Source organism: Podarcis erhardii (genome assembly GCF_964252035.2).
Source record: "Podarcis erhardii genome assembly, chromosome: 5".
Lineage (NCBI taxonomy): Eukaryota > Metazoa > Chordata > Lepidosauria > Squamata > Lacertidae > Podarcis > Podarcis erhardii.
Window position 1 is genome coordinate 80188982 of NC_138509.1, and position 22126 is coordinate 80211107.

A 22126-nucleotide genomic window follows, 5' to 3' on the forward strand; every position below is an offset into this window, starting at 1 on the left:
TTAGATACAACCCATGAAAAAGAGTCCTGGGAACTCTGAGCACATATAGGACTTGTTAGCGGAAGCACACAGCAAGCATGCAAGGGCAGCCTGCTAGCAGGTCCTTTATGAGGTAAAGCACAATGAAGCACAGAAACAACGCAGAGGCAAGAAGGAATCTCAAGACAGTGCCTTTTAAAACAACGCTGTTATGCAGAAACACATTTCAGCTAGTGAAAAGAACTCATGCTTAGAGGAGGCTGGTTGAGAGCTTAAAAGAAGGTCCTAAAGTATTTTCTAAAATGCTCCCATCATTTCAAAGGGTCAGGCCTACCTTCAATAACACACTCATCTGGGAGAGGAATTTTCTTCCCCATCTCCATGACATATGCTTTCACTTTAGAGAGATTTTCCTTTAAGTGAAAGTAAAGCTTATCTTGATACTCAGCAGGATTCTGTATTGTCTTCGGGCTCCCTTCATGGCAGTTTTCTTTAACGGGTTCTGGCAGATTCTCTGGTTCTGTACATTTGATACTTGGGTGCGAAAGTGAAGACTGTCCCAGCTGCGACTCTTCAGTGTCTGCACTGGAAGGCAATTTGTCGGCTTCTTGGCTCAGATAGATATCTGTGAAAGAGATGCCGGCTGTAACATCTCCATTCTCCATCTCTTGTCCATTGTCAGAATGAACACTCCTCAAACGGACAGCATGCAAAGCTAGACTTTTGGACCTGCAGTGTAAACAAAGGCAGGAACAAATGGCTTGGGCAAAAGGCAAAATGGACTGTGGTGCATGGCGGGGGGGGGGGGGAGAGTAAGAACCTTAATTAGCTCCAAACCATAATTAGCACCAAACGATAGTTGCTTTATAGGGACGTGGGTGGCGCTGTGGGTTAAACCACAGAACCTAGGACTTGCTGATCAGAAGGTCGGCAGTTCGAATCCCTGCGACAGGTGAGCTCCCGTTGCTCGGTCCCTGCTCCTGCCAACCTAGCAGTTCGAAAGCACGTCAAAGTGCAAGTAGATAAATAGGTACCGCTCTGGCGGGAAGGTAAACGGCATTTCTGTGTGCTGCTCTGGTTCGCAAGAAGCGGCTTAGTCATGCTGGCCACATGACCCGGAAGCTGTACGCCGGCTCCCTCAGCCAATAAAGTGAGATGAGCGCTGCAACCCCAGAGTTGGCCATGACTGGACCTAATGGTCAGGGGTCCTTTGCTATAGTTCTTTTGCATAAACCAAAGCTGATTTCCTCAAACCAGTCTGGGATGATGGTCTGGGATTCTGGTTTGTGGAAGCCTATTGTAGTTGTCAGGTTAAATTGCAAGCTATTATTTGCTGCTAACAAAAAGTTTGATTGTGAAGGAAGGAGAGAGGTAAGGAGGGAACATAAAAGCTCAAGGCTCACTGCTGATATTTGCTGATCATCTCATTGTGGCCAACACCTTATCTAATAATATCCAAATCCAAAATCAATACAGTGACTCAGAGTATATACCACATAAACTACTGAAAAAATTAATCACACTGCACAGGAGAAATAGCCATTCAAAATGGCCATATCTACTGCAAGTATTTTTGTTTGTTAGCCTTCTTTCCAATAATTAAGGAAATACACAGTTTTGTCCTTGAGAAATGAGCGAACCTCATAGATGATTCATCTTCTCCCGCTGAAAACAGATGTGACCTCTATTGAAAACTTAAACTTTTTTAAAAGTTTCAACTGGTGTTGTCAGCGGCAACTTGCGTGCCAAGCAAATTCGTAAGAATGGGTCTGGGATGTAAGTGCACTGCTTTAATGGAATTTCAGTGTAAATTTATGCTCTTCTGCCTTTGAGATCAACACAGAAAACTATCCAAGTTTCAACAAAGGCAAAAGCTGCTCCCTCCTTACCACTCGGTGAAGCCTTCTATTATCAAATGCGTGGATGGCTTTTGCCAGTCTTATACAGTATCTGCCAGTTCTGCCCCTGCCCACTTGCAACTTGAGTCCTTTTGGGGTACTCACCCCTATGTTATTGTAATTAGGTGGAGGAGAGAATGGGCCTGTGTCACTAGTTCTGGCCTGGCCGTCATGTGCTATGCTGGCTCTGATTCCCAGCATTTGTGAATCGGGGGGGGGGGGGGAGGGATGTCTTGCTGTACATTCGCCATGTGATCAGGAGCCTTGATTGTGCAGTGTTCCATCTCACATCGAGAGCTACATACATATACACCAGGCTCACCTTTACCATTGTTTCCCTAATATGTGGATGGTAGGGGATGTGATGGCAGAAGTGGAGCCAGAGGGCACAGACCTGCTCCACCCCTCTATATGATTACAATTGCCCTAAAAGGGTTTTGGTTGGTCTGGGACTGTATGGAAAAGGGTGGTAGTGGAAGAAAAGTTAGCAGTAGGAAAGGTTGGCATTGACAGAGATTTGCCACCAAGTCACTGAGCTGAAATTAGAGGGGCACATGGCTCAGATCATAATGGCCTTGGGATTTCAAAACTGGGACAGCTGGCATCTCTATTTGAAAATTCTTAACAGGATTATTTATCAGAAATTATTTTAAGAAACCTTGCTACTGGAGGATCACATGGTAGCTTGTTCCAGAGTGGGCACCGGACTTCAGAGGGGCCCCCCAAACACACACACCACCCAACGCAACCAAATCTCTCCCCCACCCTACCCCCCACTGCCACCACTGTAGCAACTGGGCCCCTGGCAGAAGTGCCGCTTCTGAACAGGAGCTAAGCTCAGCTCCCACCCTTGGTTGCTGCCTGCCATTTTAATTTACCAGGAAATGCAACGCTCTAGTACAAAGATCTATGAAGCCCATAGATTTCATAGCTCTGATGGGCTGGGGCATTGCATTTTTGGTCAATGAAAATGGTGGGGAGCCACTGCAGATGTGAGCCAAGCTTGACTCTCGTTCAGAAACAGCTATCCCACCATGAAAATGACCGAGGGGCCCAGCAAGGAGGCGGCAGGGTGGCACAGCTTTGTTTGGCTGGTGAAGGGCCCTTCTGAGCTCCTAGAGCCCTTGATCAGTGCCCAGTCTAACTAACAGTTAGCACCAGACCTGGCTTGTTCTATTGTTTAATTCATCATCTTAAAAAGCTGAAGATTAACATTATTTACAAAGAAATACTGCCCTAGATAGGACTTTCTTGTTTGGGGGTGGGTTTCTTTTGCTGTTGTTATCCCTAATGTTTTACATATGTGATACAATCTCTTTTAATGCTTTGTCTTTATTAATTTTGCATTATGCCAGATTAATTCTAACCCATGGTTTGCTGCATTTGTACCTTTCGTTTTCTCTGGATCTGCTTTGACTATATATTTATGTATGTCTGCATACTTTTCACTCGTTGACAGTGCTTATAAACCTGCTTTTAAGGTGTCCAAATTGCCAAAAGAATTTCGCCAGCTACTTACGGAAAGTGATCTTCATTTTTGCCTGAACTTTTTCAAATCCAGTGTTCCTTTGCACCTCCCCCAGCACTCTGGAGCACAAGGGAGGTTAAACAAATAACTCGGAGATCTTATCCAGCTCTTAGAGTTATTGACAAGATGTCTGGATACAATTAAATGTCTGATGCCCACAGGTACTATGTAACTTGCCTGTTCACTTTAACATTTGGGGTTTTTTTTCCATGAAAAATTATGTATGGGAAAACCAATTGGCATGCAAAACCGCTGACACACTGCACTGAAGCATACCTGTTAAACCTCATGTCCTTCCTTTCTTCTTTAGAAACCTGGCCAAGACTATACCGGCGTACAGAGCCAGGAGTACTGCTGTCAATGTTTATTTTCTCTTCAAAAGCTTGTTTTTTAACCTGAAGTTTTTCATCGTCTTCATTCCCATTCATAGTGGATTTTAAGTCATCCAGCTGAGAAGGAGATTCTGTTTCAGCAACATCTTCTACCCTAGGAGAAATGAAAAACTGGGGGGTTAACAGAAACATCGTCCTATTTTGCAGGTGGTAGAAATAAAAAATATATATGTATCTCTAAGGGTCCATATATATGCCAGCGTTTATTCCAAGTGCATCTATGGCCAGGTTCTTTTGAGGGATTATCATTCCCATTTAGTCCAGGCCTACACCTTTCTGACTCGTGCTATATAATTCTCTACTGTCGGTCTTACCTCACAGCTCCTTCCCATATGTCATATTTGGCCGAAGAGTGGTGTAAAAAGGTGCCAAAATAAATAAAAGGCTGTACCATATATCTGTCATAAGGAGTTGACTAAATTGACTTTAGAAGCAACTTTTACAAACAAATTTCAAACATTTCACTCTGTGGAAATATATTACAATCAGTGAGAAGAAGAAGAAGAAGAAGAAGAAGAAGAAGAAGAAGAAGAAGAAGAAGAAGAAAAGGAGTTTGGATTTGATATCCTGCTTATCACTACCCGAAGGAGTCTCAAAGCGGCTAACATTCTCCTTTCCCTTCCTCCCCCACAACAAACACTCTGTGAGGTGAGTGGGGCTGAGAGACTTCAGAGAAGTGTGACTGGCCCAAGGTCACCCAGTAGCTGCATGTGGAGGAGCGGAGACGCGAATCCGGTTCACCAGATTACGAGTCTACTGCTCTTAAACACTACACCACACTGGCGCTCAAGAACAGGGGACTTTTGACACCACCAGCTATACGCTGTGAGGATGCCTAGACTGGCTTGCCCCCTGCTTGAATCAATGGCATCATCACCTTGTGTAGAGGCCTCTATGTGGGTGCAGTGTGGCTATATCTGTATTGTGCAAACTGCCTCAAGGGCTACTGCTGAATATATTATTAAGAGAACAATAGATGAGAAATAAATGCGAATGTCCAAGCAAACAGCTAGTGATATAATCTTGAATACCAGCTGGACATCTCTAAGGCAAGTATTCTAAAATGCAATTTAGAACAGATTAGTAAAAGTGTTATATATAACGAGCAGCCTTTAGACACCTGCAACTAATTTGCTGTCAATGTATATAAATGTGTGTGTGTGTACACATAGGTGACACATATTCTTATATATACATCAAAATAATCAATCTTTTTAGTGCCCTCCAGACAGACTGCAGGGCGCACAAAATGTGGAGTGGGGAAGGGGGTTGCAAAGAATAAAGATGGGTGTCTTCCAGTGGTGGCAGAAACAAGAGAGGCGTTTTCTCCCTTCAGTGGTCTGTCTGCTGGCATCTTCTTTCCCCCAGAGTGCCTGGAAGCAATGTTGTCCTGGTGCACTGTGGCAAGAAAACATAGCTGCACACACACACACACACACACACACACACACAAGTTGCACCTTGTTCCTTGACAAAACACAATTCATGGAATGGCTTTCAGTAATAAATCATATTCAAAACAAAAACTTGCATTACAATAAAAATCTAATTTACCCCAATAAAATGCAATAAAAGCATCATAGTACACAGATAAAAGACCACACTGTCAGACCATAAATCCCACAGTCAGTTTCAAAACAGCCATCTGCAAACAGTTTGCTAGAGCCTCACCAACATCAATATAAGTCAGGGCTTTTTTCCAGCAGGAACTCAGTTTTGGCACCCCTCAGGTGGGCATCATTGTCATTAAAGAGAACAAAGGAGGCGTTCATAGTGAGTTCCGGCACTTATTTTCCCCAGAAAAATAGCACTGAATATAGTAGCAGCTTGGAACTAGCTGGTGTGTCCCTGTAAGACTCTTTCCCTGAGCTGAAAAAGACCGCTGCATATCTAGCAGTTTTGCATCCCTTGAATCTCCAACGCAGAAAAAGGCATTACATTAAAAAAGAACCAAATTACAGCTTGAAAGGTGTGTTCCTGATCCTTCCTTCTTTCCTTCGCAGGCTCGGCTTGCATTAAAGCCAGGGCTGCAAAAAAGGAAGGAAGAATTGGGAGTGGACCCTAAGTGTGCTCCCAACTCCTTCTTTGAAGTGGTATCTCCTGGCATCATTGACAGGTGTCTGCCCTCACCCACCTGTCAAAGTGACCTGCTGAAGTTGGGTAACTCCTGAATCTACCCCCAATTGGATCCAGTTCCCCATACCTGCCTTAAAAGGATAGGAGATACAGCTGTGCTAGCCATATTGTATTCTCTTTTATTCTATATAGGGGTCCAAGATTGGAAAAGGGAGAGCTTATGGATGTTTTGTGATGGGGTTGACCAATGGCTCAAAGTTAGGGGTAAGTTAGGGTATAGAGCCTCAGAAGGAACAGGGAGAGATGCCTATGTGCATTTGAGTGTACATGTATAGGCAATTTGAAGATGTGCATTCACATACGCATACTAGGGTAGAGACATGTGGGGGGTGTTACTTTCTCCTGTATGCACATCCTCTGAATACTTGCAGTCCCTCTGGAACCACCTGAAAAGGGTTTAAACTCATCACTACATCTTGTGACAATGAACTGCATAAACTTTTCTGAGTTCCTACTATTAGATCCTCATTCTACTCATGAACTGTATGGAGATCTGATTGAAAATTCACTTTTTACTTGGTATTACAGGTCAGGACATTAATAGGCAAGATGTTAAATTGTTTCTATATGCAACAACTGCGGCAAGAGTATTGTTACCCAGAAATGGAAACAAGAAGAAATTCCGACGAAAGAAGAATGGCAGATGAAATTAATGGACTATGCAGAATTGGACAAAATGACAGGAAGGATTCGAAACCTGTGGGACCAGAGATTTACAGAAGATTGGAAGAAGTATATGAATTATTTGAAGAGCAACTGTAATCAACAAATTACGCTGTAGGACTACAAGAAGTTTTGTAAGGAGAAATATAAGAAGTGTTACAAAGTAGAAAAAGATAGATATTGGTTATGAGTTTGAAATGTAATAGGGAAGATAAGAAATGCATACTGAGAGATTAGATTGGACAATTTTCAGACAGGATTGATGGAAGTAAAAAATTTGAATAAGATGTAAAAGTATGTTTAATTATAAATTATAAAGATTATATTAAAAAAAAAGAAAATTCACTAAATGTAATATGTAAAGGGTAAAATGTGGTCAAGGCAGCATAAGAGTCTGCATCAATGTCAGGTCATAGAAAGAAATGTTTGTAACAGTCTTTTGTTTTTAAGGGGACATTTTGTTCTACATTTGCATGTACATTGTTTACTATGGCTTAGCAATCTATAAAGTATCTAACTTGGCTTAAGACTCCTCTAGTTAGCAAATATCACACAAGTGGAATTCTCAGAATAGAGGATTCTGTGCTGCCTCGCCAAAGCCAGCCCCAAAAATCTTGTCCCCGGAGATCCTCTTCAGGGGGTACAACATTGTATTCTGCTTGTTTACGTCCATGCTGACCTCCAGAACAATGTGGTTTTCCAGGCAAACTGTTTGCTGGAAAGTAAGACTAATGGAACAAGCATGAAATGCTTCACTTATAGCCTTCATACTATGTACAACTGTGAGATATGTCTCCTCCTCTCTTCTAGGAAAAGAGTCAGCAATAAAACTAATTACTGGTGAAAATTGTGAATAGATTTCACCCCAAGATGTTCTGCCCAAACTCTATGGTGGTATTCAGCTAACTTTCACTCAGAGTAGACCACTGAAATCAATGGACCTAACTTAGCTAGGATTATTAACTTCAGCAGGTCTACTCTAAGTAAATTATCATAGCCCTAGAATTTTGACATTTGGAAGATATTTCATAAACTTTCCCACTATGCCCAGAAACTGTTCTAAGTGCCTTTCATACATTATCTCAGCAATATTTACAGCAAGATTGAGAGGTTCGCCAGTATTAAAATCTCCCTGCAGCCAATATAGGAAGAGGTGGGAGCTCAGGGGCAACATGCATAAAGCTATCTAGCCCAAAGTGATTAGCATTCTGCTCTAACTAAAGGACTTGCACTAAAATAAATTCTATAGGAAGATCTCTACTTACAGTGATTTTAGTGGTTCTGAAAAAGCTTTGAGCAATGGTGAAAAGTTGCTTAGTGAGCCCTGATATGAACCTTCCTAAGAGCAAATGGTCATAATCAAGATGCTTGGCCCCAGGGAAAAAATATCCTACACTGGATCATTTCCAAAGAGCACATCAATATCATCATGCACTTTCAACATTGCTTATCTTGGCAAAGTGCTGTCTTAAAATGGACGAATGGCAGTGAAAATAAAAGGTGTAAGGGCTGCAAGAGCCAAATCAGATATGGCAGATCAAGCCTCGCCTACAATGAAAAGGAATTCAGTTCATCCGGCTATTAAGAAAAATAAACAAAACAAAAAAAGGATACAATGAAAATTTCATGCCTTGTTATTCTCAAGAATTGTGGTTGGGAGGTTTCGGTAGAGCTGCATTTTCTGTTTGTTGTTAAGTTGACCATGGTTGATTTCTAAGATGAAATCACTATGTATTAAAATTCTTCACTCACATTTGAATGACCTGAATCTTTGGGATCAGCAGGGGGCCGGGGCATTCTAATACTGCATGGTTTTCATTAACACATGGTTTTAATTACATCAGATATATGCAAAATTCCCCATGTCAAAGGATTCAGGCCAACAAGTACTGCATGAAAAGTCACTTCCCTATAAGTACAGTAACTGCAGGTTTCCTGAAGGAATGAATTATTGTCGACACACAAATTTTCAAATTACATTGTTAATTCAAAATCAGCTTTGATATTTGCATCTGACCTCAGAGTCAGGGCTACTTCAAACACTGAATAATTATGAGGTGGAATGCTTTTTCATGTAAGAAATGGGTTCAGGCTGTACAACCGTTGCGGATCTGTGAGCTTCACTATATAGGTAAAAAGGTAAAGGACTCCAGTCAAAGGGAACTATGGGTTTGTGGCGCTCATCTCACTTTCAGGCCAAGGGAGCCAGTGTTTGTCCACAGACAGCTTTCCGGGTCATGTGGCCAGCATGACTAAACTTCTGGTGCAATGGAACACCGTGACAGAAACCAGAGCTCATGGAAACACCATTTACCGTACCTTCCTGCTGCAGCGGTACCTACTTATCTACTTGAACTGGTGTGCTTTCGAACTGCTAGGTTGGCAGGAGCTGGGACAGAGCAACGGGAGCTCACTCAGCTGCAGGGATTCAAACCGTCAACCTTCTGATCGGCAAGCCCAAAAGGCTCAGTGGTTTAGACCACAGTGCCATCTGTGTCCCTTTCACTATATAGTGCATACTGAGTAAGCATGACAAGTGTCAACTTTTGAGCATGTGTACAGTCATCAGCAGGGGTCAGCAACCTAAGGCCCATGGGCCAGAAGCGGCCCGTGGAGGTCATTTGACCGGCCCATGAGCCACCCCAGAACCAAGCTGCCCACTCCCGCGCTGGGCTAAACTGGCACAGCACAGTGCAGGAACTCAATTCCGCGGCGCCCAAAATCACATCTGCACACATGCTGAAAATTGCATCCGTGCACATGCAGATGGTGAAAATCGCAGGCACACACACTCATGCGTGCCCGCAACCCAGCCCACAGAGGGATCTCCATGGGACCAATCCAGCCCAGGCAAGATAAACCTTGCTGACTCCTGGTCATTAGGGTTTACACACAGGTTTCTGTATAGAATGGTACAGTGAAAATCTATAAATCTAGAGAAAACTAGAGGTAGAGATGAGCAGCAGATTTATCAACTCAAAGGCAGTACTGACATAAGTGTTGCCATTTTCCTATCACCACCATTTCTTTCAGGAAAGAACAGCAGATAGCTTATGTGTGCACCCAGTCCAACTTCGCAGCACTGAGTTTCTTCATCCCACGTTCTACTTCAAACTACCTTACACCATCTCTAATGGTTTAAAACGACAACCTGGGAGGCAGCCATTATTCCAGTTCACAAACCAGTGACTTCAACAGGAGGGACGTATCTGAAGCACAAGCATAAACTACACCTATCAGATGACAGACGACGGATTGAAGCCAAGGAGTGTTAAGCTGAATATTTGTAAAAAGCGAAGTAACAGTCAGGAAATAGTAACAAATGGAATCAACCTTCTTGTTAAAGAGCTGAGACCTATTGGCGCTGAACTGGCTTTGTGCATGTTGCAAACACAACTCCAGCAGGAAACACCAACTCATTTTACGTATAACTTTCTGTTGCTTCAGCTTTTGACAGCACACAAGACAGCTGCCTTGAAGTAAAAGGATTTGTCATGTCCTGTCATCAATCCTGTGAGCAAACCAGTTTCATAAGACGAGAGATTTACCCTCAACAAGAGGAGATTGTTTTAGAGGTCCCTAACAGATCCTGTTTTGGATCCTTGCCCTTGAAGACCAAATCCTGTTCTTACCTCTGAAATAATAAATCATAGCTCTGAGAAAAAACAGAACAAAGCTGGTGTAAAACTATACTTGTCCCAAACTCCCAAAACCAGGTTCACACTTTTCCCTGAAGATTTCGGGTGGGGTGGGAAGAAGGCCAGGGAGAGAATCTGCAATGTTCAGGTAGAAATGTAAGTTCTTCCTCCAATATAAGCCAACAAGGTGCTCTTTATGTAACAGCTTATACTAACCTGGAGGAAAGCCTAGCAGGCTGTCTGTCTAACTGGCTGGAATCCTAAACAGTGGTGGTCTTGTGAGTTAGTAACAATATAATGCAATAAATAAATAAATATACAAATACCACTTGTCCTATTGCAGTTTTTCAGGGCAGATTAATAAAGTCCTGGCATGTTTTAATGAAGATGATTGGCACACATTCTTATTGAATTTAGTGAGACCTGTAAGTTATCTTCCATGGGAAGCTGAGGGAGACTGGGAAATTCATGGATTGCATTGCCTTGCAACTCTGGTCATTACACACACACACACACACACACACACACACACACACACACACATGGCTTGCCTGTTAACAGTCTGGTATGAGGAGTTTGGCTGTCTGGCACTGTGGTGGTGCTCTTCAGGTCACCTATAGGCAGTGCTTTCCCTCCCTAAAAATGTTTAGGGATGCTCTCATTTTGACTCAAGAAAGCCACCATTTTATAGTTCAAATCTTGTTGGCTTATATTGGAGGAAGAACTTACATTTCTACCAGAACAATCTCCAGGGAAAAGTGTGAACCCGGTTTTGGGAGTTTGGGACAAGTATTGTTTTATACCAGTGTCGTCCTGTTTTTTCTCAGATTTATGATTTATTATTTCTCAGATTCATGATTTATTATTTCAGATGCTCCTCAACCATCTTGATTTAACAAGAATTACAGAAGCCATCCTGGCTTCTCTTTGGATCCTGGAATGTCCCGGTTTTTCGGTCCAGCACTCTAGTGCAAAGTCACTTGGCTTGTCCCAGAGCGCCAGATCCAAAGATGCTCATTTTTTGGTCTTGTGTGAGAACCAGCTGGCTCCCATGAGAGCTTGAGATGAAAAAACGAGTGTCCCAGTTTGGATCAGAGGGATGCTGAGGGGTATGCATTTTGAGAACATTTTATTTGTCAGCCAGCTTCCCTCTATAATCTTATCACAGACTTTGTCTGCAGAATGACTCCTCCCAACCTCCTTTGGGCTTCCAGAACACTTCTTTGAGTTCAGGGATAGGTTTTTCCCTCTGTCAGGGAACTGACATCAGAGCGAAAAGCGGAGGCAGGGCTCCAGAGCGATGCCGGAGAGGGAACCAGTCGGGGGGAAGGAATTCAGCGTGACACCAATAGAGAGGAGAGGGAGATGGAGGAATCGGTGTCAGGGCTCCAAGACCCTTCAACCGAGACCAGCGGAGAGAGCGCTGGCACGCCCTTGCCGTCCCCTTACTTGCGCAGACGCGTTCCGCGCAGGGAACATAGGCGGAGACTTGGGGTCAAACAGCTTTTATGCTGGAAGAGATTCAAGAAACACCCACTGACGGATTCTGCAAGTGACTAACAGGTCACGGAGGGCGAGCTCTAACCCTAAACATGGTTGAGCAAACGATCTAACTGAAGTGGAGGCAATTTACGCACGAGTAACCCACCCATAACCATTACACCCTCTATGAGTTGCCTTTAGAGATACATATGGCATACACTTCAATTTTCTGATACAGTGCTATTAGTAATTAATATTTTTATCACATTCGTCAGGTTAGTTTGTCTGACATTTGCAAAATTTCAAGTCCACTAAGTTTCCATTACATCTATTTTTAATTCTATCCAGTATTTTGGCTCCCACTGCAAGCATAAGGCTGCTTATCAAAATTGCATTGTCAGTGACATCTGTGTTGCATCTTATCATATGTGTGATTTCCCATCTCCTCTTGGCCTTTTATAATCTGCTTAATACCAGTGATGAGGATCTCATGCAATTTAAAAGGGATTACTGCACATTAGTAGCATATAACAACAAAAACGACTTGTCCTCATTGGACATATATTATCACCCTAGGTTTGAGGCGAACTGCGAAAGGAAAGTCCAATGCTGTAAAGAAAAATATTGCATAGGAACCTGGAGAAGATCAGTCTACATCCCAATCCCAAAGAAGGGCAGTGCTAAAGAATGCTCCAACTACCGCACAATTGCACTCATTTCACACGCTAGCAAGGTTATGCTTAAAATTCTACAAGGCAGGCTCAAGCAGTATATGGACCGAGAACTCCCAGAAGTGCAAGCTGGATTTCGAAGGGGCAGAGGAACCAGAGACCAAATTGCAAACATGCGCTGGATTATGGAGAAAGCTAGAGAGTTCCAGAAAGACATCTACTTCTGTTTCATCGACTATGCAAAAGCCTTTGACTGTGTCGACCGCAGCAAACTATGGCAAGTTCTTAAAGAAATGGGAATGCCTGATCACCTCATCTGTCTCCTGAGAAATCTCTATGTGGGACAAGAAGCTACAGTTAGAACTAGATACGGAACAACTAATTGGTTCAAAATTGGGAAAGGAGTACGACAAGGCTGTATATTGTCTCCCTGCTTATTTAACTTATATGCAGAATTCATCATGCGAAAGGCTGGGCTGGATGAATCCGAAGCCGGAATTAAGATCGCCGGAAGAAATATCAACAACCTCAGATATGCGGATGACACAACCTTGATGGCAGAAAGTGAGGAGGAATTAAAGAACCTTTTATTGAGGATGAAAGAGGAGAGCGCAAAATATGGTCTGAAGCTCAACATCAAAAAAACGAAGATCATGGCCACTGGGCCCATCACCTCCTGGCAAATAGAAGGGGAAGAAATGGAGGCAGTGAGAGATTTTACTTTCTTGGGCTCCATGATCACTGCAGATGGTGATAGCAGTCACGAAATTAAAAGATGCCTGCTCTTTGGGAGAAAGGCGATGGCAAACCTAGACAGCATCTTAAAAAGGTCCGTATAGTTAAAGCCATGGTTTTCCCAGTAGTGATGTATGGAAGTGAGAGCTGGACCATAAAGAAGGCTGATCGCCGAAGAATTGATGCTTTTGAATTATGGTGCTGGAGGAGACTCTTGAGAGTCCCATGGACTGCAAGAAGATCAAACCTATCCATTCTGAAGGAAATCAGCCCTGAGTGCTCACTGGAAGGACAGGTCCTGAAGCTGAGGCTCCAATACTTTGGCCACCTCATGAGAAGAGAAGACTTCCTGGAAAAGACCCTGATGTTGGGAAAGATTGAGGGCACAAGGAGAAGGGGACGACAGAGGTTGAGATGGTTGGACAGTGTTCTCGAAGCTACCAGCATGAGTCTGACCAAACTACGGGAGGCAGTGGAAGACAGGAGTGCCTGGCGTGCTCTGGTCCATGGGGTCACAAAGAGTTGGACACGACTAAACAACAACAACGTGTTTGCACAGAGGAGTTGGTCTTGCTTTACTTAATACGACACTCACTCATTGATGAACACGCTATGGATAGATGAAATAAAATAATTACATATCTGTATCCTTACAGGTTTTGTGCTATTTTATTGTAAGAGTGAATGCTTTTAAAATACTGGGCACATGCCAGTGAAAGTTGAGCACACTTCAAATCCAATGATTTTGCTGAAGTTAAGGGTACTCCCAATGGAATCAATAGAGTTGAATTCTGACAGGTTTGTGTCCATAGTTTGTGCTGTTTTCTTTTTCATTTGGACACACTGACATTTTGAAGGAAGGCTTTGAAAATTGTATTTAACATGGGTTGTGTGTGTTTTGTATGCTTGCACTTAAAATGGCTATTTGCATCGAGTGCAAGGAACAGGACTTATTAGAAGTTCAATAAAATGTAACCATTTAAAGAGTTGAGCATATGAAAACATTTAAAACTTGCTTTGGGAAGCAAGTACAGCAAAGTGTTTATGAAGCTGAGTGGCGTAGAGCTAATAGACAGCTATTTGAAAAACAGCTGGGTATATCACATTAATGAAAATATACCCCAGTGGAAAGTGAAATGAGATGTTTGCTGGGATTTTAAGGTATTAGATGTGAGACAGGAAGACTGGTGCTCATTGTTATGCTTGTAGCAGTTACAATAGTCTTTTCTAAAACTTTTATAATCCAATAATCAGCCTTAGCTAATGTTTATTGGGTTTATTAAAAAAGCAGACTTGAAAAACATCTGCTATTTTAAAAAGTGTAGCGTGTAGCTATATCAATACAGTTATAGGGTTGTGTCCAACACATCAGATTTCCACTCGCACTTCCTCATTTTATCCTCTCCCCTGCATCCCCTTATAATCTGCTCCAGAGGGGTGGGGGCCCCTTCTCAAGCAGTGTTTAGGGGTACATGGGAAGGGAAAGTCCCATTGTGCTAGGGCTACTCCATTCATGAAGAACTGGATGCAACCCATAGACCAATACTATTTTATCTGTTTCCTTAAACATCTCCTGCAATCTCAAACTATGAATTTATAGTTGCCAGTTATTTATTTATTTACCGGTATCTTATTTCATAAAATGTACACATCACTTGATTGTAAAAAAACAAACAAACCCAAAAACCAAAACCCTCAAAGTGGTTTACACAAAGAAACAATGAACAATGTGTGAAGCAAGAGTGAGAATGTGACTATTTGGGTACTAGCTGTATTCCCTTCAAAGAGTAAAATGTCTGAGCAAATGAGCAGATTTCTTACAAGTAGCACCAAAAAGCTGGTATAACATAGTGGCTAAAAGAACGGCTCTGTCATAAATCTGCTAGGTGGCATTATTCAAGATTCCATTTTACTGATATGGTTACTGATATGGCAATAATTTAAAGAGGGCTACTCTAAGGATTAAAGAGATAAGTTAGATGAAATACTTGGAACACTGTACAGTGGTACCTCGGGTTAAGTACTTAATTCGTTCTGGAGGTCCGTTCTTAACCTGAAACTGTTCTTAACCTGAAGCACCACTTTAGCTAATGGGGCCTCCTGCTGCCGCTGCACCGCCAGAGCACGATTTCTGTTCTCATCCTGAAGGAAAGTTCTTAACCTGAAGCACTATTTCAGGGTTAGCAGAGTCTGTAACCTGAAGTGTATGTAACCTGAAGTGTATGTAACCTGAGGTACCTCTGTATAGGTATATTACTATTAACTTTGGGTACAATCTAAAGGTGTATGAGGTAAACATTTCAGTGCACGCCAGAGTTGTTCTGTAGTTTTCCGTAGCTTCCCCTGCTAAGCACCCAAATTGCTTTGTCAACTCTATAGTTGACAAAGAAGTTTGGGGTATTTGTGTGAGAGCGGCTGAATGGGAAAATGCCTGTGGTATATCCTTGCTATTTTTTAAATGCATCCTTTCTTTCTGTAGTATATGAGCCAAAGTCCCTCAAAGTAATTGAACCTTGCTGCTAAACAACGAAGTCACACTTTCAAATACTTCCCAGAAAACAGACCTTTTTTTCCTTTCCCTTCTCAGGTACCTTAATAAGCTGGCTGAGATGAGATTTGTTCGCATCTTTTCTACCACTAGCAAGATAAGCTCTACACTGGCCATTGGAATCTCTTCCATGTATTCAATGCTCAATGGAAATGTGTACAGTGAGGGACAGTGTGGTTTCAGGAAGTCCCACACCTGCACATTATGGCATGACAAGCTGGACCATAAAGAAGGCTGATCGCCAAAGAATTGATACTTTTGAATTATGGTGCTGGAGGAGACTCTTGAGAGTCCCATGGACTGCAAGAAGATCAAACCTCTCCATTCTTAAGGAAATCAGCCCTGAGTGCTCACTGGAAGGACAGATCCTGAAGCTGAGGCTCCAGTACTTTGGCCACCTCATGAGAAGAGAAGACTCCCTGGAAAAGACCCTGATGTTGGGAAAGATGGAGGGTACAAGGAGAAGGGGACGACAGAGGACGAGATGGTTGGACAGTGTTCTTGAAGCTACCAGCATGAGTTTGACCAAACTGCGGGAGATAGTGGAAGACAGAAGTGCCTGGCGTGCTCTGGTCCAGGGGGTCACAAAGAGTCGGACATGACTAAACGACTAAACAACAACAACAGAACTCACATATGAGCTGGTAGCACATATTTAGGGTCTCCAGGGTTTAGAGAAGAGCCTCCTCCTGAAACTTCAACAATTATAAAATCCTCCAATAACTGATCTACATGACCAATCATCAGACCACAGCTGATAAGAAAACACCATCCTTTAAGAAATGTGTCTGAGGTACATTTTCCCATATGTAGTGGACTTGTAGAGTAGCTAAGGGATATCAGGAGATGAGACATAATGAGATAAAAAAAACATTTAAGAGGTTTCTCCCCAAAATACCAGAATCTTTTCTTCTAGGGATAATTGGACCGGATGCACCAAAGAGTCAAAAGAATTTGTTTGTGTATGTGACTGCAGCAGCGAGAATATTATATGCCCCCAAACCACGGGAGGAGGCAGTATCCATGAAAGGGGAGTGGCAGTTGAAATTGATGGAATATGTAGAATCAGCAAGTTTGACTAGTAAATTAGAGAACAAAATGAGACAGCCTTCAAGGAGGATTGGAAAATGTCTGTAGATTATTAAAAATATATATACTGTAAACATGTTAGTAGGTTAGCAGGTGTGGCATAAATTCAGCAGTAAAAGTTAACTTGAGAATAAAGTTGAGAAGGTGTTGATTAACTATAATACGCAGCAGTAAAAGATAACCATGACAAAACCATGGAAGGGGAGAAGGGAAGTCATTTTTTTAATTGAATGTTTATTGGGAAATGTTTGATTAATTGTATCTTTTCCCTGAAAAATTATAAATAAAATCTTTTTAAAAAGAAAGGCATCTGATGGTTAAATCCTTTTCAACTGATATACTAAATGTGACAATAGCACATCTAAGATGCCACACATATTCATTAATGTGCTATGTCACCTATCTATATAAAGGAACAAAAGAACTGGGCTTACCTGCTCTCAGCGGTGGTGTCGTTTTCCAGCTGTTGGATGAGAAGTTTTGCTATGGCTGTGAAACTGTTGCTCATACGATAAATGTCTCTGCTCTGGATACCCAGGATATTGGAGAAGGTGTCTGTGATGTGCTTGATCTCCAACAGAAGAATATGGTGAAATGAATGCTCCATGTTGGCCAGCTGATTAACCAAGTAGATCAGGCAGATCCTGGCTCTTTCCTATTCAATTGAGAAAAAGATGGTTTTATAAAGTGAACGCTGCTAGTTTCAAATCTTGTGACTACTTTACCGGAAAAATAAAATCCACAGAACACTTGTGGGGGAGGAATTCAAACCACTTGAGCATTTGCGTGAAAAATAAAAATCTCAAGTACAGCTGGGATAAACATGTTACACAGACTTAATGAAAGTCTTTGTTTAAATAACTCAAGCAAAATGTGTATAAAGATAGAAGGGGGAGCACTGACCCCTTTCAAATTCTGTAGTGTCTTGTATATTGTACACAGGGTAAATAAATGAGGAAAGTGATTGGCAACTATAAATCCTAATTAGGGAATGAGGTTGTAGTGCTCTTCTAGCTTAGTAAAATTGGAAGAGGCCAAGAAGAAAGGAATACGATTCCAATGGGTGAACAGGCTGATCTAGATCAGTAGGAACTGCCACAAGTGCAACATCTGTAAAAGAAAAGATGGGCAGTCTATGCCATACCCTCAAACATTTCTCTGATGAAAATGGGGACATCCCATTCCATAATGATAATTTTACTTTTTATACTCCACACATCCTACTGGGTTGCCCCAGCCACTGTGGGTAGCTTCCAACATATATAAAAACAATTAAACTTTAAACAATTAAAAAACCCTTCCCTATACAGGATTGCCTTGGAGATTGGATAATGCCATACCCTCCAACATTTCTTCAATGAAAATACAGTGGTACCTCAGGTTACATATGCTTCAGGTTACATACACTTCAGGTTACAGACTCCGCTAACCCAGAAATAGTGCTTCAGGTTAAGAACTTTGCTTTAGGATGAGAACAGAAATCGTGCTCCAGCGGCGCGGCGACAACAAGAGCCCCCATTAGCTAAAGTGGTGCTTCAGGTTAAGAACAGTTTCAGGTTAAGTATGGACCTCCGGAACGAATTAAGTACTTAACCCCAGGTACCACTGTAGATACATCCTAAGAAAAAGAGGGACATTCCAGGGTCAAATCAGAAACCGGGATGGCTTCTCTAAATCAGGGACGTCCCTGGAAAATAGGGACACTTGGAGGGTCTGCTATGCTTGTTTAAAGGTAAAGGGTATTGGCCGAGGGAGCCAGCGTGCAGCTTCCGGGTCATGTGGTCAGCATGACTAAGCTGCTTCTGGCGAACCAGAGCAGTGCACGGAAACGCCGTTTACTCAGATGTCATTCCCAGAATGGGCCTTACTCCCAAACAGTATACATAGGATTGTGGCTTAGATTTCCTCTCCAGTATCAGCCATGAAAACCTAGCAAGAAGCAGACACAGGGCCAAGCTACATGTTACACAGGAGATCTGTAGGTGGATCGCCTAGCATATTTTCTTTTACTCAAATGGAAACATGGGGAACTGTCAATTTTGTCATGTCATGCAGCGGCTGTTTTCCCAATCAGGAAATACAGGAACAGCTGCTGATATATAGATAGTGATTTGTTCCAGGGGGTTTCATGAAGGTGTGAAAAACAGCCCACCTACTTCCTAATGGGAGTCAACTCCTAATGGGAGTCAACTCCAGTGTTTTGAACTCAAAGACAGTTGGGGCAGCCAGCTTTTTGATAAAAACAACAACACATGTGGAGAATAAATGAACTATGGCCAGAAGAAGCTACCATAAAAAGTTTGACAACCCCAACAGTCTTTCAGCTCAGAACCCTGAAAATGAATCTCATTAGGAAGTAGGCATATTGAAGTATGAGTACAACTCAGAAACAGCAGAGAGGACATAGAATATAGATCTCAAGAAGTGGGCTCAACAAGTAGAAAGTTTGCATTTAAAAGGTAGCTGATCTATTTGGAAAGTCATGATGTTATACTACCCATCTCTTCACTTTTTCTTTAGGGTCAGAGGGATCAAGACATAAACAAGACCTTAAGTAATACTTAAAGAACAGTTCTGTTTCCCAGATAATATCTGCAGTAGACTCAAGAGGGCCAGGAGGCTTGACAACCATATGTCAGGAGTGCTCTGATGGTGTTTCCTGCTTGGCAGGGGGTTGGACTCGATGGCCCTTATGGTCTCTTCCAACTCTTATGATTCTATGATTCTAGGAAGCATCATCCAGCCGTTTCCTACTTTGATCTAGCTGGCAGAAATCCAGAAGTGCTGAAATTCTGCTATGCATCTAGAGGGAATTGTCAAGGAATAATGAACTGTACGATTATAGGATATGGAATTAATATGCACACACGTGCACACAAAAAGTCTATAAAATTTTTCTCATCGACTTAAAAGCAATAATCTTTAGCAAGACCAAGATCGGAAGTCTCTTGTAAAAATAACGCTTGCATTTTAGTTACTGTCAGAGCTGCCCCTTGGTCCCAGCTCACAGAGGACCAACGCCAGGCTGTCGTTATGTACAAAAGTCTTTATTGAAGTTTGGTTTCCATTTCAAAGCCGCAGCGTGCAACTCTACGTCTTAACCCCTAGACCGGCGAAGTTCCGTCTGACTCTCCTCCCCTTCCACACCAGTTTAAGACTCTAGCCGTGCTCCACCTCTTCCTAAGTTCCTTCCTCCTCTGGGCCCTCCTGCCCGCTGGGGTTTCATCCTTTCTGGACTCTTCTGACGCTGACCCCCCTGATTCTTGCCCCTCCTTCCGGCGGGCTTTAGGACCTGGTTCCCTATCCGGGCTACCTGCTGTGCCGCTCGCCTGTACATTTGAACTTGGCGCGCGCGCCCAGCCGGCAACCTTCCTCTTGACCGTTCCCTCGCTCTCCGATGGAGGCGTGGCCAACCCTGACTCATCTCCTCTCGCTGGTGGTGAATACGCTGGTCCCGATACCTGGGACTCCTCCCCCCCACTGCGCTCTGGTGGGGAAGCTGGTCCTGATTTCCAACTGCTGCTCTGGGAGTCCCCGCTGGCCCCTTGCTTCTGGGGTGTCCCCCTTGGGGCCCCCCTTGCCCTGGCCACCGGCGCCCCCTTCTGTGAATCTTCCGATTCGCTGGAGAGGCTCATGGAATCTCTCGGGCTACTGTCTTCTTCTCCTACGCTGCCCTCGGATTGCTCCCCCTCGCTCTCCATCTCCTCCCCTCCCTGCGCTCCCGCTGCGTCCCTGACAGTTACCATTGTTGTTGTAGGTTTGGTTTTTGAGTGGGTAGGCTTATGTTCCTTATGGGAAGCAGATTTTCTATTTTTATGGTATACAATTACATTTGTTGACAGGGGAATGATGTTCATATAAAGTGTTGCAACCACTTAAGCTATTTTATTTTGCTGCATGAAAAAATATAAGGAAACAGCAGAAGACAAATGTGGAGTGACTCTAGATTTATCTTTATTGGCTCCCTCAGCCAATAAAGCGAGATGAGCACCGCAACCCCAGAGTCGGCCACGACTGGACCTAATGGTCAGGGGTCCCTTTACTTTTACTTTAACAGACAGGCAAAGAGGCCTTACCTCAAGGCTGTACTCTTCTGCAAGAAGAAATCAGAAGAAATCCAGCGGCAAGGAGCCAAGAGGGCGGCTTGCACCTGGCCACCCCCTTAAATAGGCCAGGAGCAGGTTGGGTGCAGCCCCCGAGCCCCTGTCCCTGATTGGCCTTGTGGGAACTGTCCGTCCATACTTGAAAGGCCATTTGTGGCCGGAGGTAGGTGGTGCCAGGTGTCCATTCCCTCCTCTGGCCATGCCGGAAGATGGTGGCTTCCATGGACCCAGTGCAGCCATGCCATGCAGCAAATGCCACCCACCCAGAGCCCCAGGTGAGCACTTATTTGGGGAGAGGTTCTCAGTGACGTCCCAGGGACTAGCCAATCAGTACTGTGCACAGCCATCTTCTGTGCAGAATTGGGGGGGGGGCGCGGCTTTTTTCAGCAGAGCTCAACCATGGGGAAGAATCAATGTTTTTGGTCTGAATGCAGTGGGGACACTTTGAAATCACCATCATTATCATGTTACACTTATCTTCTTCCTATAAGCAAGGAAGCAGCAGCAAACCAATGCTACTTGCCTTAAACCTGCCTTAAATCATTACTTGTAACAGGCAGGGTGATGTATGAACAAAATCGTAGTAATTTTAAGAAAAAAACGCAGACAATTTGGGGGAAGGATTTCAGACACAGACTCTCCAAGCAAGATGAATCACTGGACTGAATGCAAAGATAAGGAAAAGGTCAGTGGGGTGTCTATGTGGGTAGAAACTATTTTATTGCTTGTATTTCTCAACTGGACACTGCAATAAAAAAGTGACGTCTTTTGCCCTTTTGTTCTCATGCAATGCTTATAACTAAATAATCATGCTTTTTATTTTTAATGGGTATTCGAATTATTTGTTTTGCAGAACAACTTCAGCTTTTATAGTGCCAGCTGTGTTTCTGTTTAATTCATTTCCAGACCATTTTCAAATGAATAATAAACAACAACAAAAAACCACAAATTTAGTGGATTTTTGAAAAGATAAAAAGTGGTTTGTATTTATTTCATTTTAAAATAACTCTATCTAATCTTAAGTCATTAAAAGCTATATAAAAATTTAAAGGGTAGAGGAAAAAGAAATACCAGCACCATCTTTTTTTAAATCTGGGAGGAAGAATTGCCTATGAAATCCAAGATTTGAAACTGCAGAGGATAAAGAGAGGAACAAATTGTACATCATTTTTAAGATCAATACATTTCCCTAACCCATGTGTGAAAACTGGTAGAAGAATTTCATTCTGCAGTTGTTTCCTAATCCTGAGCAGTGGATTTATTG

General features: G+C 42.8%; 1 protein-coding gene across 13 annotated transcripts in view; it reads right to left on the reverse strand.

The window, feature by feature from the left end:
* The window catches only part of VEPH1 (ventricular zone expressed PH domain containing 1), a 150589-nt gene that overhangs the window by 55494 nt on the left and 72969 nt on the right, over positions 1 to 22126 (reverse strand). For 12 of the 13 annotated variants that reach the window (XM_081862334.1, XM_081862329.1, XM_081862331.1 and 9 more), the window contains 3 exons: positions 17194 to 17414; positions 3682 to 3891; positions 314 to 708 (listed from right to left, as the gene is read on the reverse strand). In XM_081862334.1, the coding sequence (XP_081718460.1) occupies positions 314 to 708; positions 3682 to 3891; positions 17194 to 17414 (826 nt within the window). Of the gene's footprint in view, positions 1 to 313; positions 709 to 3681; positions 3892 to 17193; positions 17415 to 22126 lie in introns of those variants that run through there. The other variant, XM_081862327.1, reaches the window with a different exon arrangement.